The 16,215-nt window shown below is 39.7% G+C and overlaps 1 protein-coding gene across 6 annotated transcripts in view; it reads right to left on the reverse strand.

Annotated features, from left to right (window-relative positions):
* Positions 1 to 16,215, reverse strand: part of LOC105471838 (E3 SUMO-protein ligase RanBP2) — a 70,385-nt gene that overhangs the window by 47,994 nt on the left and 6,176 nt on the right. For 4 of the 6 annotated variants that reach the window (XM_011724591.3, XM_011724590.3, XM_011724589.3 and 1 more), the window contains exons 2-6: positions 9,363 to 9,430; positions 7,356 to 7,467; positions 6,779 to 6,931; positions 2,520 to 2,750; positions 2,032 to 2,177 (exon numbers count right to left, since the gene is read on the reverse strand). In XM_011724591.3, coding sequence (XP_011722893.2) covers positions 2,032 to 2,177; positions 2,520 to 2,750; positions 6,779 to 6,931; positions 7,356 to 7,467; positions 9,363 to 9,430 — 710 coding nt within the window. The remainder of the gene's footprint in view (positions 1 to 2,031; positions 2,178 to 2,519; positions 2,751 to 6,778; positions 6,932 to 7,355; positions 7,468 to 9,362; positions 9,431 to 16,215) is intronic. The other 2 variants (XM_071077136.1, XM_011724588.3) reach the window with 1 other exon arrangement.

A 16,215-nucleotide genomic window follows, 5' to 3' on the forward strand; every position in this document is an offset into this window, starting at 1 on the left:
ATATAAAAAATTAGCCGGGTCTGGCCGGGCGCGGTGGCTCAAGCCTATAATCCCAGCACTTTGGGAGGCTGAGACGGGTGGATCACGAGGTCAGGAGATCGAGACCATCCTGGATAACACGGTGAAACCCCATCTCTACTAAGAAATACAAAAAACTAGCCGGGCGAGGTGGCGGGCGCCTGTAGTCCCAGCTACTCGGGAGGCTGAGGCCGGAGAATGGCGTGAACCCGGGAGGCGGAGCTTGCAGTGAGCTGAGATCCGGCCACTGCACTCCAGCCTGGGCTACAGAGCAAGACTCCGTCTCAAAAAAAAAAAAAAAAAAAAAAAAAAAAAAAAAAATTAGCCCGGTGTTGTGGCAGGCGCCTGTAGTCCCACCAACTCAGGAGGCTGAGGCAGAATGGCGTGAACCCAGGAGGCAGAGCTTGCAGTGAGCCGAGATTGCGCCACTGCACTCCAGCCTGGGCGACTTCTGTCTCAAAAAAAAAAAAAAAAAAAACTAGGTGCGGTGGTGGGCTCCTGTAGTCCCACCTACTCAGGAGGCTGAGACAAGAGAATCACTTGAACCCAGGAGGCAGAGGCTGCAGTGAGCCAAGATTGCACCAGTGCATGCCAGCCTCACGAGAGTGACACTCAGTCTCAAAAAAAAAAAAAAAAAGATTGAGACCACCCTGAACCCTGTCTCTACTAAAAATACAAAAATTAGCTGGGCATGGTGATGCGCGCCTGTGGTCCCAGCTACTCGGGAGACTGAGGCAGAAGAATCACCTGAACCCGGGAGGCGGAGGTTACAGTGAGCCAAGGTCGCACCACTGCACTCCAGCCTGGCAACAGAGCAAGAAAGACTCCATCTAAAAAACAGAGATGAGAGGGGACAGGAGGGGTGGGGAGTGGGGAGGGATGGGAAGCAGGGAGGGAAGGTGGGAAGGGAAGGCAGGAAGGGGGAGGGATGGGAGGAGGGGGGAGGAAAGGGGAGGCGACAGGAGGAAAAGAAAATAACCCACATACAAAGATCTTTGATGTCCTTAAGAAAAACGTAAAAGGAACTTGTGACCAAAAAATTGAGTACACAAGGAATACAAACTAAAACATCCTACATGTTTTCTAAAATAATCTTAAAGTTATTTCTTTCAGATACTGGTCTTACCCTACCAATTTAGGACACTATGTACTTTTTCAAGAAAATTACCTACTCCCTGCACTCAATGAAATGAGTTTCTTTCTTTATACCAGATGGGGAAATAACTTCCAAACAAATGGACAGCCTAAACTAGCAATCAGTAAACTTTTTCTATAAAGAGGAGATACTAATCTGGCTTTACAGGCATACAATCTCTGCTGCAACCACTCAACTCCAACCCTATAGTATGTAAGTAGCCACAGACAATTACATAACCAGAGGCATGCTGTATTCCAATAAAACTTTATTAACAAAATTAGGCAGGGGCCATATTTGGCCCACAAGTTCTAATCAACTCCTGCTCTAAACTAGCATCTTTATATAAATCCAAGTGATGTTTTTGTCCAATGGAATTTATTTTCAAAATGGAGACACTGGTTCTCAAAATCAAAATTTAAGAAAAAAGAAAAATCACATAGTTGTGTCATTTTTGTTTCTTAGCTAAAACAGTATTTTCTGAAATACTAGTGATGCTAAGTACATATGAACCTAGCCATCTGATGACAGATGAACTTTTTCACTCAAGATTATATCATTATAAAAAATAAAATATGAAATAGCAGTTAGAACATTCATTTTAAGTTTGACTATGACAAAACTGAGTAACCATAAGGCTAATTTTAATCAAGCTTGAACTGTAAGAATTCTCTAAAAAGCAAAGTCATATAAAACCAATTAGAACTTCTCCATAAAAGAAGAAAAATAAGATTGCCTCCTAGTGGTTCACTGTATTAACTATAACTCCTAGGTACATTATAGAAATAACGATTCAGTAAAGAAATTTAGAGCAATGAACTTACTGTAAAAAGAAAAACTGAATTTACACTAAAGTGTTCTCGTCAAAGTCAACGTACCTTTCCAGTAATTCTCTACTTTCCTGCACATCTCTAGTGGAAAGCGTAAGAAGTGTGAGATTAGCATAGGCCAGCAGTAAGTCTGTATTGGTTGCTCGCCAGTCACTTTTATCAGACTCCAAACACTCTAAAGACTCCAGATATTCCTATTTTGTGGAATGAACAGTAAGTTACAAAACTTAATCAAATGTTAAGAAATTAACCATTTTATGCCTACAAATTCCTTTTCCCACTCCATGTTTGTGAAACTATATTGATTTTTACATCAACCTTATAAATGAAAACACCAAAAATATATACATTCATCACAGTTATCTCCCCAATCTTCCCATTATAAATTTAACTGATCCTAGTAAAAAATTTCATTTTATAATTGTTCTACATAAATAAAAGAAATGTAAGTCTTGAGGAGCACTGCTGCTTTAGTACAAAAAGAAATATGCTAATTGCCTACATAGAAATGTAAAGACCCAATAGCTTTTACCTACCTTAAGGGTCTGTACAACACATGAATTCCATTCTAAACTTGAACGCAAAGCTATGTTCCTCTCTGCCTCATGGCAGTGGGCCACAGCATCCTTCAACCTTTTATTTGAGCGATACAACTCCACTAGCCGGATGTTCACATGGACGTCATCAGGTCTTACATAAAGTTCTGACTGAATCAAGTCAAAAAGTTTATTCCATCCATCTTCACCTTCACAATCTAGAAGCTGTTCCTATTTAGAGGGGAAAAAAAATCATTAGAGTAACACTTGTGCAATTTTAAACAAGTCATGCTCCCAAAGAGCACCATTCCACTATGTCTAGCTTTATGATGATGCCACCAAAAACACCATCCTATAAGCCTTATTCATCCCTTCTGAGAGTTGCTTACAACCTAGAAACTAACCCTCAAGAACTGTATATGAAGAAAAGCATCTGTGAGTACTGCAGTAGCTCATACTCTCCTCAAAGAGACTACCAGGACTATTGCCACACATCCCTGTCCATCTGAGTCACCACCAGAAGCCTGGACGTCCCCAGTGAATCCTCGGCAACAAAGTTCTTACCTTCAAACTGCTCTGTATCTCCTCAAATCTGACTCAATCCCGCATCCCCTCTCCTCCCACTATTCTGTTACCTTCATCATCATCTCAAAGCACTGTCATCACCTCCTGACCTTAAATGAAGAGAGTGTCATCTCAGGATAACCCCCACTGCCATGATGACAAGGAGAGGAAGTAGGGTTTGTGGCCACTCACTTCTCATTTGCGATGCTCTCACATCAGCCTCTCAAGAAGCTAGGAGCACAGGCATGCACCACCATGCCTGGCTAAATTTTTTTTTAATGTTCTGTAGAGATGGGGTCTTGCCGTGTTGCCCAGGCTGACTACTCAGTTCTTTAATCACCTCATCTCCAGTGACGTCGTCCTCCACTCCAACCTCAACCATCCACTTGCCACTGACACAGGTTTTCAAAATCTGTATTTTGGTCATACCACTGAAACCAGCATACCACCCTTCTTACTCTTCCACCTCACTGGGAGCCTATATAACCTTACTGCCAGAAATATACTTCTCCACCACATGACAAGTTCCCTTCAGGATAACGACATCATCAAGTTTTAAACACCTGTAAACACATATAAATACACACACTTTCTTCTGTCAGGCAAAAAATGCTATAATCCCTTATATCCATAATTGCTGTTTGCTTACAGATCCCTTCAACTAATTCCCTCTTATCCTCAGAAGAACCCTCCCAATTGGTTTCTGCGTGCTTAGATTTGGGAAATCACAATCCCAGGCTAACTGATTTCATTTTCATTATCTCAACCCTCAAACCGGTCCTGCCTAGAACAAAATACCATTTTAGTACTAACAGTTCACTTTCTCCACTCCCTGACACTTCACACCTCCTATTTCCTCAACTTTCCCATACCTTCCTTTGACTCTCACTTTCAACTTATAACGGAGATTCAACCCTCACTGAGAAACCTGATGCTATCACATATAAATTCCATTTTACTTTACCTACTTAAACTCATCTTCCCCCAACTCTCTCTGCTATCAAAGACCAAGCCACCCATTTGTAGTCTGTATTTCATTCCCCTCTCTCCTTTATCAATTTCTCCTCTTCTGGATAAGGTGGATGATACCCTGGCCTCTCCCTATCTGCAAAAGCCCTAGTCTTTGACTCTATGTTAAAAAAAATTTTTTAAACCACTGAGTGCTTTTAAAAAGTTCTATCTCATACTCGAGAGAAAAAGCCTTCTCAACAGTAATACTCTCATTCATTAAACAAATGTCAGAAATTGTTTACCTTAGCAAGCCTTAAATTTTAGGAGAAATGGATTTGCTTTGCATGAGAGTTATAAATCTCATGGATTTCAATTCCAAAAAAAAAAAAAAAATCTGACACAGGAAAGGTGTAACAGTGCCTTCAAGTTATTAAAGAAAGTCTTTAAAGAATGCTTCAAAGTATCTAACTTGTTACACTGCAAGAAAAGAATCCCCTACCATTATGTATGTTCTTTAACACTACTGACACCAAATTAACTGGATTGCCATGCCCAACATGGGAATTATGTTTGAGGCATAACACCTAAAGAATATAGTAAAGAAATCTGCACAATTAGACCTAACATTTTAGACTAATATTTAAAATCCAGCAGCTTACTACTGGGGAGAAAAACTTAACTTGTCAGTAATATGTATCTTTGGAAGCATTTTCAATGCTTTTTCAGCTTCAAAAATCTATACATGATTGTTCATAGCAGTTGAACAATAGCCAAAACCTAGAAATAACCAAAATGCCCCTCAAAAGTGAATGGTTAAGGTTGGGCGCCGTGGCTCACACCTGTAATCCCAGCACTTTGAGAGGCTGAGGTGGGTGGATCACCTGAGAACCCGGGAGGCAGAAGTTGCAGTGAGCTGAGATAGTACCACTGCACTCCAGCATGGGCGACAGACAGAGCAAGACTCTGTCTCAAAAAAGAAGAAAAAAACAAACAAACAGGGACTGGTTAAATTGTGGACCATGAAATACTACTCAGAAGTAAACAAACCAACTATGGATATACAAAACTTAGATGAATCACAAATTGTATTATGCTGAGTGAACAAGCCAACCTCAAAAGGTCACATGCTTGCCCGGCACGGTGGCTCATGCCTGTAATCCCAGCACTTTGGGAGGCTGGGGTGGGCAGATCACTTGAGGTCAGGAGTTCGAGACCAGCCAGGCCAACATGGTGAAACCCTGTTTCTACTAAAAATACAAAACTTAGCGGGGCATGGTAACGTGTGTCCATAGTCCCAGCTACGAAGGAGGCTGAGGCAGAATAGCTTGAACCTGGGAGGCGGAGGTTGCAGTGAGCCAAGATTGCGCCACTGAACTCCAACCTGGGCAACAGAGCGAGACTCCATCTCAAAAAAAAAAGAAAAAAGAAAAAAGAAAAAAAAGTCACATGCTTCATGATGACATTTACATAACATTTTGAAATCACAAAAGTATAAAGATGGAGAACAGATTAATGGTTGCCAGAGGTTAGGCATAGTGAAGAGAAGGAAGTAGCGTGACTACAAAAGGGGTAGCATGAGGAATATCTCTGTGGTAATAGTTCTGTATTTTGACGGCAGTGGTGGTATGAATCTACACATGTGATAAAATGAAAGAAAACTATACACACACATTGTGCCAATGTCAAAATTCCTGATTTTGATATTGTGCTTGGTCAGGTAAAACAGGTTGAGTATCCCTTATCCAAAATGCTTGGGACCAGAAGTATTTCAGATTTTGAATTTTTTCAGACTTTGGAATATTTGCAGGATACTTAGCAGGTAGAGCATCCCAAATTTGAAAATCTGACATCCAAAATGTTGCAATGAGCATTTCCTTTGAGCATCAGGTCAGTGCTCAAAAAATTTCAGATTTTGGAGCATTTAGGATTTCGGATTTGGAATGCTCAACCTGGGGAAAAATGAAGTAGTATACAGGATCTTTCTGTACAATCTTTGCAACTTCTTGTGCAAAAAAATCTATAATTATTTCAAAATTAAAATTTTTTAAATTTCTATCAGAAACATAATGGGAGTAGGAGGCTGCTAAAGGTAAATATACATTTATAATTTAATATTGTACATGCACAATAAAATATACATTAATAAACATTACAATATACATTTTAAATGTTTGCCAAACATATTTGTGTAGATTTTCTCCAGAACAGTTAGTTTACTAAGTAACTGTTTACTCTATAAAGAATATCAGAACCAGTCAACACACTGGCAAGAACTTCCTATCATTTTTAGTAATTACGTCTTATATACTAGACAAACACCTTTATCTTTTGCTTGAAAACCTTACTATCTCAAAATATAATCCCTTCTACTTTCAGACAATAGTTATTAGAAAACTGTTCTTTAAAATATCCCTAAACTGTCATCCTGTAGGTAATTTTCACTTAATGAAGCAAAAATTGTACACCAAATTCTTTAATGTAAATCTTAGCTCTACTTAATTTACAGCTACTAAACTGTAAAATCCCTAAAATATTAATTATCCCAGAAGGGTAAATGTCACTTATAAAGTATAAGAATGCCTAATAAGACAGCAGTTACTCAGAAAGGTTTTAATACACTTTTTAAAGAAAAATTTTAAAGGAAACACAAACACCTAGGCTTAAGGTTTGCTACTGAAGTAATTTGAACTCCAAATATTAGAAATGGTTATGTCTCAAGTTTTCTCCCTTTACGTTTTTTTTACCTTTAGTTTATAAATTGCAGGGCTTCCTGGGAAAAGTTTAGCTGCTCTTTCAACCCAGTATTTTGCTCTTCCATCAGTAACATCATTTTTACAAAGCAATTCTGCAATCTTCAACACAAGATCTTTTTGTGTTGGGTTTAATTCCACTGAACGCTAATATCAGAAAAGAAACTAAAGATTAGTAAATTGTATGTATGTATGTAGGAGGATATATACTTATATATAAAGGTTAAAAAATTATCACTCCAACCATTAAAAAATTATACTTCTAGAGAAAACATGTTACTTCAAAGGTGTTAAAGTGCCTTGGAATTTTCTGGAAATTAATCAAATAAAAGTTATATCTGTATCATTTGAATGCAAAAAACACAAAAGAACACCGTGTCTGACCGTTAGACTTACGATTTACAGGTGTTAAACAATTCTAAATCTGTTCCAAGCTGTATCGCATAATGGTACTGTGATACCAATGCCTGTTTTATCATATTCATAAAATATATTTGACTTACTCATATAAATTTGTCTTGGCATCATGTGTTTGGCTATGCAAAGGCTATATTTGAATCCTATAACTTACCCTGTAACATTCAACAGCTTTGTCTGTGTTTTCTTCCAATTCATAAAGAAGACCCAGAAATCTGTGAGCTTTGGGATCTCTCTCTTGCACATTTATGTAAGTACATATGTATCTGGTTTTCAAAATACAAAAGTAAATTAAACTTAGAACTGTACTTTTAAATGCTAACTGAAGAATACATCTTAAACCAAAGCAACCACTAAACTTGTTATATATTGTTACTCAAGACTACCACTATTTATGCAGATAACTCAAAAGTATTCATAGAAAGAAATGGGTAATACTTAAAAACACGTACATAGAGTTGACCACATACTCATTTTACCATTAAATGTCACAATTACCAAATTTTTCTCCAGTGTTATCCACACATAAGAAAGGAACATATAAATTGCTTTTTCTTTCTGATCACATTTTAGTAAAGCACTAACAGTTTTGCAAATAAATTAGAAAAGTAATTACAGTAAACATTTTTAAAGTTATCATAATGCAAAATACTAAAGAGTAACAACTTCCCAAACAACAAAGGGAAATATATTTACCCTTTAAGCGAGAAAGTAATTTCTAACAGTACTATATCCAGCTAAAATCAAACAGAAGAAAAATTACTAATTACAGTACCAAATACAGGAAATTTCCATTTCTCAAATCAAGTAACAACTAAAGTAAGTAAATATCCTCTAGGTTCCTTGACAGTATTACGATCAGAGAAATTAGGCCAGACCTAAACTAAGGGAGCAAAGTCTCACAGTAAAAAGGTACAAGGGTTAACAGTCACAGTGCTGCTAGTTACATAACTTATGTACCACCATTTTTCCTTTCTTACCAGCATTTCCATCTTTGAATGCCTTTAAAAGCCTGCCTCCCGGCTGGGAGCAATAACACACACCTGTAGTCCCAACACTACAGGAGGCTGAGGCAGGCAGACTTCTGTGCTCAGAAGTTCAAGATCAGCCTGGGCAATACAGTGAAACCTGTCTCTACCAAAATATGCAAATCTTAGCTAGGTGTGGTGGTGCACATCTGTATCCCCAGCTACTTGGGGCGCTGAGGTGGGAAGATCTCTTGAGCCCGGAAGTCAGAGGTTACAGTGAGCCAAGATGGAGCCAGCCACTGCACTCCAGTCCGGGCAAGAAAGACAGATACTGCCACAAAAAAAAAAAAAAAAAATGCCTGCCTCCCTCTTCATTTCCTGATTTAATCCACCCCAAGTCAGGAAATCAGAATCACCAAGCTTCTTATCCCTAGGATAAGAGCCTTAGAGCATCACATATTGTGTCAATTAAAGATCTTTTATACGAGCTATTCTCCTGTCTTGCAATTACAGTTTAATTTTTATTCACTGCTATTTCCCATCTGATTAAGGTATCGGATATCTAACCAAAAATAAATTAAGCTATAGGCATGGTCCTCTTTTACTCTAACACAAGACAATTTTTAGAAAAAGTGTTTTAAGGCCGGGCACGGTGGCTCACGCCTGTAATCCCAGCACTTTGGGAGGCTGAGACGGGCGGATCACGAGGTCAGGAGATCGAGACCATCCTGGCTAACACGGTGAAACCCCGTCTCTACTAAAAAATACAAAAAACTAGCCGGGCGAGGTGGCGGGCGCCTATAGTCCCAGCTACTCGGGAGGCTGAGGCAGGAGAATGGCGTGAACCCGGGAGGCGGAGCTTGCAGTGAGCTGAGATCCGGCCACTGCACTCCAGCCTGGGTGACAGAGCGAGACTCCGTCTCAAAAAAAAAAAAAAAAAAGAAAAAGTGTTTTAAGACAAACAATTTCTTGCCCTTGGTATAAACAAACAGCAGCATGCAGAAAACACTAATTACAGTTTCAATCTCAATGGAATCTAGGTTGGTCCTTAGCATCAGTCTGAGTGATAAATCCCTTATTTCAGAATACACTTAGGAAGAACTACTAAAGAACATATTTTTACCTATTTCAAATAAAATGAGAAAAGGCATTGATTTTTAAAAAAACGAATACATGTTACAGTTTGTACTTACTTTTTAGCAAGATCATATTCTTTAGCTTCATAATACAGCTTTGCAAAATAGAATCCTTTCATTGACTTCTAAAAAAATATTGAAAATTGTTTTACTTTTCATACAGAAATATTTTCTAACATTTTTTCAAAAGTAGTAAAAATTTGTCCTAAGTTTATGTTCAGATATGTCGTTTTCATTCATTTAAAAGTTTTTTTAAAAGCCTGAAAAATGCATAATTCCATGTTTTATAATTTCCTGTCATAAAACAAAAAATAGAGCTGGATGCGGTGGCTCATGCCTATATCCCCAGCACTTTGGGAGGCTGAAATGGGCAGATCATCTGAGCTCGGGAGTTTGAGACTAGCGTGGCCAACATGGTGAAACCCCATCTCTACAAAAATACAAAAATTAGCCAGGCACGATGGCGGATGCCTCCCAGCTACTCGGGAGGCTGAGGCACAAGAATCAGTTGAACCCAGGAGACGGAGGTTGCAGTGAGCCAGAGGTTGCAGTGAGCTGAGATCGTGCCACTGCACTCCAGCCTGGGCAACAGATCAAGACCCCATCTCCAAAAAAAAATACTACTAATAATAAATAAGCTGGGTGCAGTTGGTCACACCTTTAATTCTATTTAATTCTAACACTTTCAGAGACCAAGGTGGGAGGCCTGCTTTGAGGCCAAGAGTTTGAAACCAGTCTGTGCAACACAACAAAATCCTGTCTCCAGGGGGAAAAAAACAGCTGGGCATAGTGGAGTATGCCTGTGTTCCTAGCTACTCAGAAGGCCAAGACAGGAGAATCACTTGAGCCCAGGAGATTAACTCTGCTGTGAGTTATGACTGTGACACTGCACTCCAGCCTGGGTGACACAGGGAGACCCTGTCTCTAAATAATAAATACATACACACAAAAAATAAATTCAAGAAAGACAGACGGACAACAGAAGTTAAGAATTTTCATCAGCCTTGGAAATCTTGGAAACCCTGTGGTACCACTCTCTCACTCAACAAACAAAAGAAACCAGCTTTCTCGGGGGAGGAAAGGTATTCCAGAAATCTCTTCTCCTACCATGTATAAATCTCTATGGGAAAGAATAAGTAAGTACTTAGGACCTATTAAGGCACTGAGGATTCCCTGGTCCATGTACTGTTCTCCCTACAGATCAGATCAGTATTTTACAGTCAAGTATTCAAAAAGGCAGAAATAAACATTGAATTCTTCAAGTAATAAACAAGGTCCACAGCCTGGTTCCTTGGTTACATAAACTCCAAAGTTCAAAATGCTGATACACACCAGGCTGGGTGCGGTGGCTCACACCTGTAATCCCAGTACATTGGGAGACTGAGGCAGGCAGATCACTTGAAGACAAGAGTTCGAGACCAGCCTGGCCAACATGCAGAAACCTCATTTCTACTAAAAATACGAAAATTAGCTGGGTATGGTGGCACACACCTATAATTCCCGCTGCTCAGGAGGCTGAAGCCAAGAATCGCTTGAACCCAGAAGGCAGAGGCTGCAGTGAGCCAAGATCGCACCACTGAACTCCAGCCTGGGCAACAGAATGACTCCATTTCAAAAAAAAAAAAAATTGCTGATACAACCAGATTATGTTCCATCCATGTAATAAAGAATATACAGCTACTCAAACATCTTATTTTTGAAATTCCAAGACCCCAGTGAATGTCCAAAACGATGAACAGTACCAAACCAGGTTGCCATCAATCGAAACATGTTTCCTGTTTGTGTCCTCCACCCACAAATTTAATGTCTTGTCCATCTTAACTAAGCACTTATCACACACTGTGGCTGTAACTTTTGCAGTTTGGGGTGTCACAACAAAACTAGCACAAATTTCTTTTTCCTTCTTCACAATTTCATGGACAAAAGATTTGTTCTTACCATAGATCTTAGCAAGCCCAGTACATGATCTTTTTTCTTTCCTAAGTCAAAAACTCACCTTTTCACTTAAAGGAAGAACTGTATGGCTTCTCTCTGGCATATGTGAATTGCCAGCATTGCTACTCTTGCTCTTTGGTGCCATTTTAAATAGCATAAGGGTTACCTGAACACAAGCACTGCAATATTCCAACAGTTGATCTGATAACTGAGATGGCTAGTATGTAATTAGCGGGTGGGGAGCACATACAGCGTGAATATGTTGGACAAAGGGATGATTCGTGTCCTGGGTAGGACGCAGCAGGCTGTGAAATTTTATCATATTATTCAGAACGATTTGCAATTTAAAACTTATGAAATGTTTAATCTTCCATTCAATTTTTTTTTTTTTTTTTTTTTGAGATGCAGTCTCGCTCTGTCGCCCAGGCTGGAGTGCAGTGGCGCAATCTCGGCTCACTGCAAGCTCCGCCTCCTGGGTTCACGCCATTCTCCTGCCTCAACCTCCAGAGTAGCTGGGACTACAGGCGCCTGCCACCTCGCCCAGCTAATTTTTTTTTGTATTTTTAGTAGAAACGGGGTTTCACCGTGTTAGCCAGGATGGTCTAGATCTCCTGACCTCGTGATCCGCCCGCCTCAGCCTCCCAAAGTGCTGGGATTACAGGCGTGAGCCACCACGCCCGGCCTCATTCAATATTTTTGGACCATGGGTGACGCAGGTAAGTAAAACTACGTAAGGCAATACTGTGGATAAGAAGGGACTACTGTACCATCAACGAGCACTCAGAAAAAGAAGTTAAGAAAGCAATTCCATTTACAATCGCATCTAAAAGAAAAAATGCCTGGGAATAAATGTAAACAAGGAGGTGAAATACTTGTACGTTTAAATTATAAAACGGTGCTCAAGGCCAGGCTAACACCTGCAATCCCAGCACTTTGGGAGGCCTCAGCAGGGGATCACTTGAGCCCAAGGGTTCGGGGCCAGCCTAGGCAACATGGAAAAACTCTGCATCTACTAAAAATGCAAAATAAATATCCAGGCATGGCAGCATTTGCCTGTAGTCCCAGCTACTCCAGAGACTGAGGCAGGAGGATGGCTTGAGCCCGGGGAGTCAGGGCTGCAGTGAGCAGTGATAGCACTACTGCACTCAAGCCTGGGTGACACAGCCAAACCCTGTCTAAACAAAAACAAAAACAAAACTGCTCAAAGAATTTAACAGACCTAAATAAATGTAAAGACATCTATGTTCATACATAGGAAGACTTAATATTGTTGAGCTGTCAATATTCTCCAAAGTGAGCTACAGATTCAATGCAATCCCTATTTCCCAAATTTGGAATCCCAAAACTCCAATGGTCACTTCTGCAGAAATGGAAAAGCCAATCCTCAAACTCAGATGAGATTGCAAAGTGCCCAAAAGCCAAACTCTTGAAAAAGAACAAACTTGGAGGAACTCACACTTCTCAATTTCAAAACTTACCACAAAGCTACAACAATCAAAACAGTGTCATACGGCATAAAGATACACACAGACCAATAAAACAGAATTGAGAGTTCAGAAATAAACCCATAAATCTATGGCCAGTTGGTGCTGACAAGGGACCCAAGTCCATTAAATAAGGAAACAACAGTCTCTATAAAAATGGTGAAGGTACAACGAAATTTCCACATGCAAAAGAATAAAGTTGGACCCTACCACACTCTATATACAAAAATGACCCCAAAATGGACCAACAACTTAAATATAAGAGCAAAAAGCACAACACTCTAAGAAAAACAGGGTAAATCTTCATGACCCAGGATTTAGCAATGTATTCTTAGATATGACACCAAAAGCACAAGAAACAAACAAAAAAAAACCCAGATAAAATGGATTTAATTAAAATTATTCTGTAGCCTGGCATGGTGGCTCACGCCTGTAATCCCAGCACTTTGGGAGGCCAAGGTAGGTGGATCACCTGAGGTTGGGGGTTCAAGACCAACCTAACCAACATGGAGAAACCCTGTCTCTACTAAAAACACAAAATTAGCCAGCCATGGTGGCGCATGCCTGTAATCGCAGCTGCTCAGGAGGCTGAAGCAGGAGAATCGCTTGAACCTGGAAGGCAGGGGTTGCGACGAGCCAGGATGGTGCCACTGAACTCCAGCCTGGGCAACAAGAGTGAAACTGCATCTCAAAAAAAAAAAAAAAATTATTCTGCAAAGCCTACAGAATGGGAGAAAATATTCGGAAACCACATATGTGACAAGGGTTTAATATTCAGAATATATTAAGAATTTTTACAATTCAACAAAAAAGACACCCCAATTAAAAAACCCAAGTCATAAAAGTAGTAGAATACACTAAAAAAAAAATAAAAATAAATAAAATAAAAGCCCAAATCAAAGGACTTGAATAGGCCAGGCTGGTGGCTCATGCCTGTAATCCCAGCACTTTGGGAGGCTGTGGGAGACTAGCCTGGGCAACATGGCAAAACCCAGCCTCTACCAAAAAAAAAAAAAGAACATCACCCAGGCGTGGTGGCACATGCCTATACTACGCAGGAGGCTGAGGTGAGAGGGTTGCTTGAACCCAAGAGGTCAAGGCTGTAACCCTAGCCTGGGCGACAGAGCGAGAGCCTGATTTTTTTTTAAAAAAAGGACTTGAATAAACATTTCTATAAGGACATATACAAATGGCCAATAAACCATGAGAACATTCTCAACATCATGATTCATTAGAATATGCAAATCAAAACCACAATGAGATATCACTTCACACCTATCCCAGCCAATACAATCAAAAAGAATAGAAACTAAGTGTTGACAAAGATGTAGAGAAATTGGAACTCTCATACATTGCTGGTGGGAATGTAAAATAGTGCAGCCACTATGGAAAACAATTTAGGGGTTCCTCATAAAGCTAAACATAAAATGTTTCCATATGATCCAGCAATTCTACTCCTAGGTATATAACCAAGGAAACTGAGAGCAGGCACTCAAGATACTGTTCGCCAGTGTTGACTGCATTATTTGCAAGTCAAAAGAAGGAAACAACCCAGGTATCCAATGACACATGAAGAGGTAAATGAAATGTGGAATATATATAAAATAGACTATTATTCAGCTATAAAAAGGAATGAAATTCTGGCACATGCTATAAAACATATGAACCCTGAAAACATGGTAAGTGAAATGAGCCAGACACAAAAGCACAAATACTATATAACCCTATTAATATGAAATATCCAGAATAGGCAAAGTCATGACAAACAAAGTAGGCAGAGGTTTCCAGGGACTGCAGAAAAGAGGACCTGTAGAGTTACTACTAAATAGCTACAGGATCTCTGTAATAGAATCTTTTGAAAATAGACAGTGGTGATGTCTAAACAACACTGTAAATGTAGTTAATGTCACCAAATTGCACAACTAAAAATGGTTAAAATGGCAAATTGTTATAGTTTTCTACAACTTAAAAAATTAATATGTAATACACCAAAAATCAAGTAATTGTACACTTTAAATGGATTAATTGTATGGTATATCAATTCTACCTTAATAAAGTTGATTTTTTTAAAAAACTATGTCAAAAAGTGACACTCAGAGCTGGGAGTGTAGCTCACATCTGTAATCCCAGCACTTTGGGAGGCCAAAGCAGGCAAATCACTTAATCCCAGGAGTTTGAGACCAGCCTGAGCAACGTGGCAGATTCTGTGACACTCAGAAAACTATTCCAAGTGATCCTGGTATGACAGTATTTTGACTGTCCATCCTAAACAGAATACATCTTAAAAGTAAAAAACTGTAAGCGGCTGGGCGCGGGGGCTCATGTCTGTAATCCCAGCACTCTGGGAGGCCGAGGCGGGCGGATCATGAGGTCTGGAGATCTAGACCATCCTGACCAACACGGTGAAACCCTGTCTCTACTGAAAATACAAAAAAATTAGCCAGGCGTGGTGGCAGGCGCCTGTAACCCCAGCTACTTGGGAGGCTGAGGCAGGAGAACAGCGTGAACCCGGGATGCGGAGGTTGCAGTGAGCCAAGATGGCTACACTGCACTCCAGTCTGGCAACAGAGCAAGACTCCATCTCAAAAAAATAAATAAAATAAAAAGAACTATAAGCAATCTTAAACTTCACTTAGTATTCTTAACAAAGACTTGAGAAAACAGGTTAAGAACTGAACTGCAATTAAACACAAATACTTTTTAAAGCAAGGAAGAGAATACATAAGAACTGGGTACACAGTCTCCCCTCCCCATTAAATGCACAAATTTAAAAGATACAGGAGAAAATATGTGACAAAAATAATACACAATAGTCAGGACAGCATGTAAAGAAACAAGAGCTTGTTTCCCCCTCTCTTTTTTCTCTTTTTTCGACATGGAGTCTCGCTCTGTTGCCAGGCTGGAGAACAATGGCTTGATCTCAGCTCACTGCAACTTCCGCCTCCCTGGTACAAGCTGGGACTACAGGCGCACGCCACCACACCCAGCTAATTTTTGTATTTTTAGTAGAGATGGGGGTTTCACCATGTTGGCCAAGATGGTCTCGATCTCTCGACCCCATGATCTGACCTCCTCCACCTCCCAAAGTGCTAGTATTACAGGCGTGAGCCACCGTGTCCGGCCAGTTCCCCCTTTTCCAAATGAAGAAATAGATTCAAGGTACAACGCGAACACATAATAGAAAAATAATTCCGTTACCTTCTTTGCTTCCAACTATGTTATTAAAGTAGACAATCTTAAGATAAACAACTTTATAAATTATTTTTCTATATTCTATTTTGCCTCTAACCTCATTTTACAAGGGAACTGAAGCTCAAACAGGTAAGTGCCTTGTTTAAAGATATACAGCTAGGAAGCAGCAGAGCCCATGTTATGTAAACAGGACAATACTTGATTCAAGCAGTACTTCTTTCCATAACAGCAGATGTCACTATAAGCAAATACCTGAATTCACTTAAGCTGCCAAATATCAAGAACTGATGTAGGGCTGA

This window comes from Macaca nemestrina, chromosome 13, assembly GCF_043159975.1.
Source record: "Macaca nemestrina isolate mMacNem1 chromosome 13, mMacNem.hap1, whole genome shotgun sequence".
In the NCBI taxonomy this organism is placed as follows: Eukaryota; Metazoa; Chordata; class Mammalia; order Primates; family Cercopithecidae; genus Macaca; species Macaca nemestrina.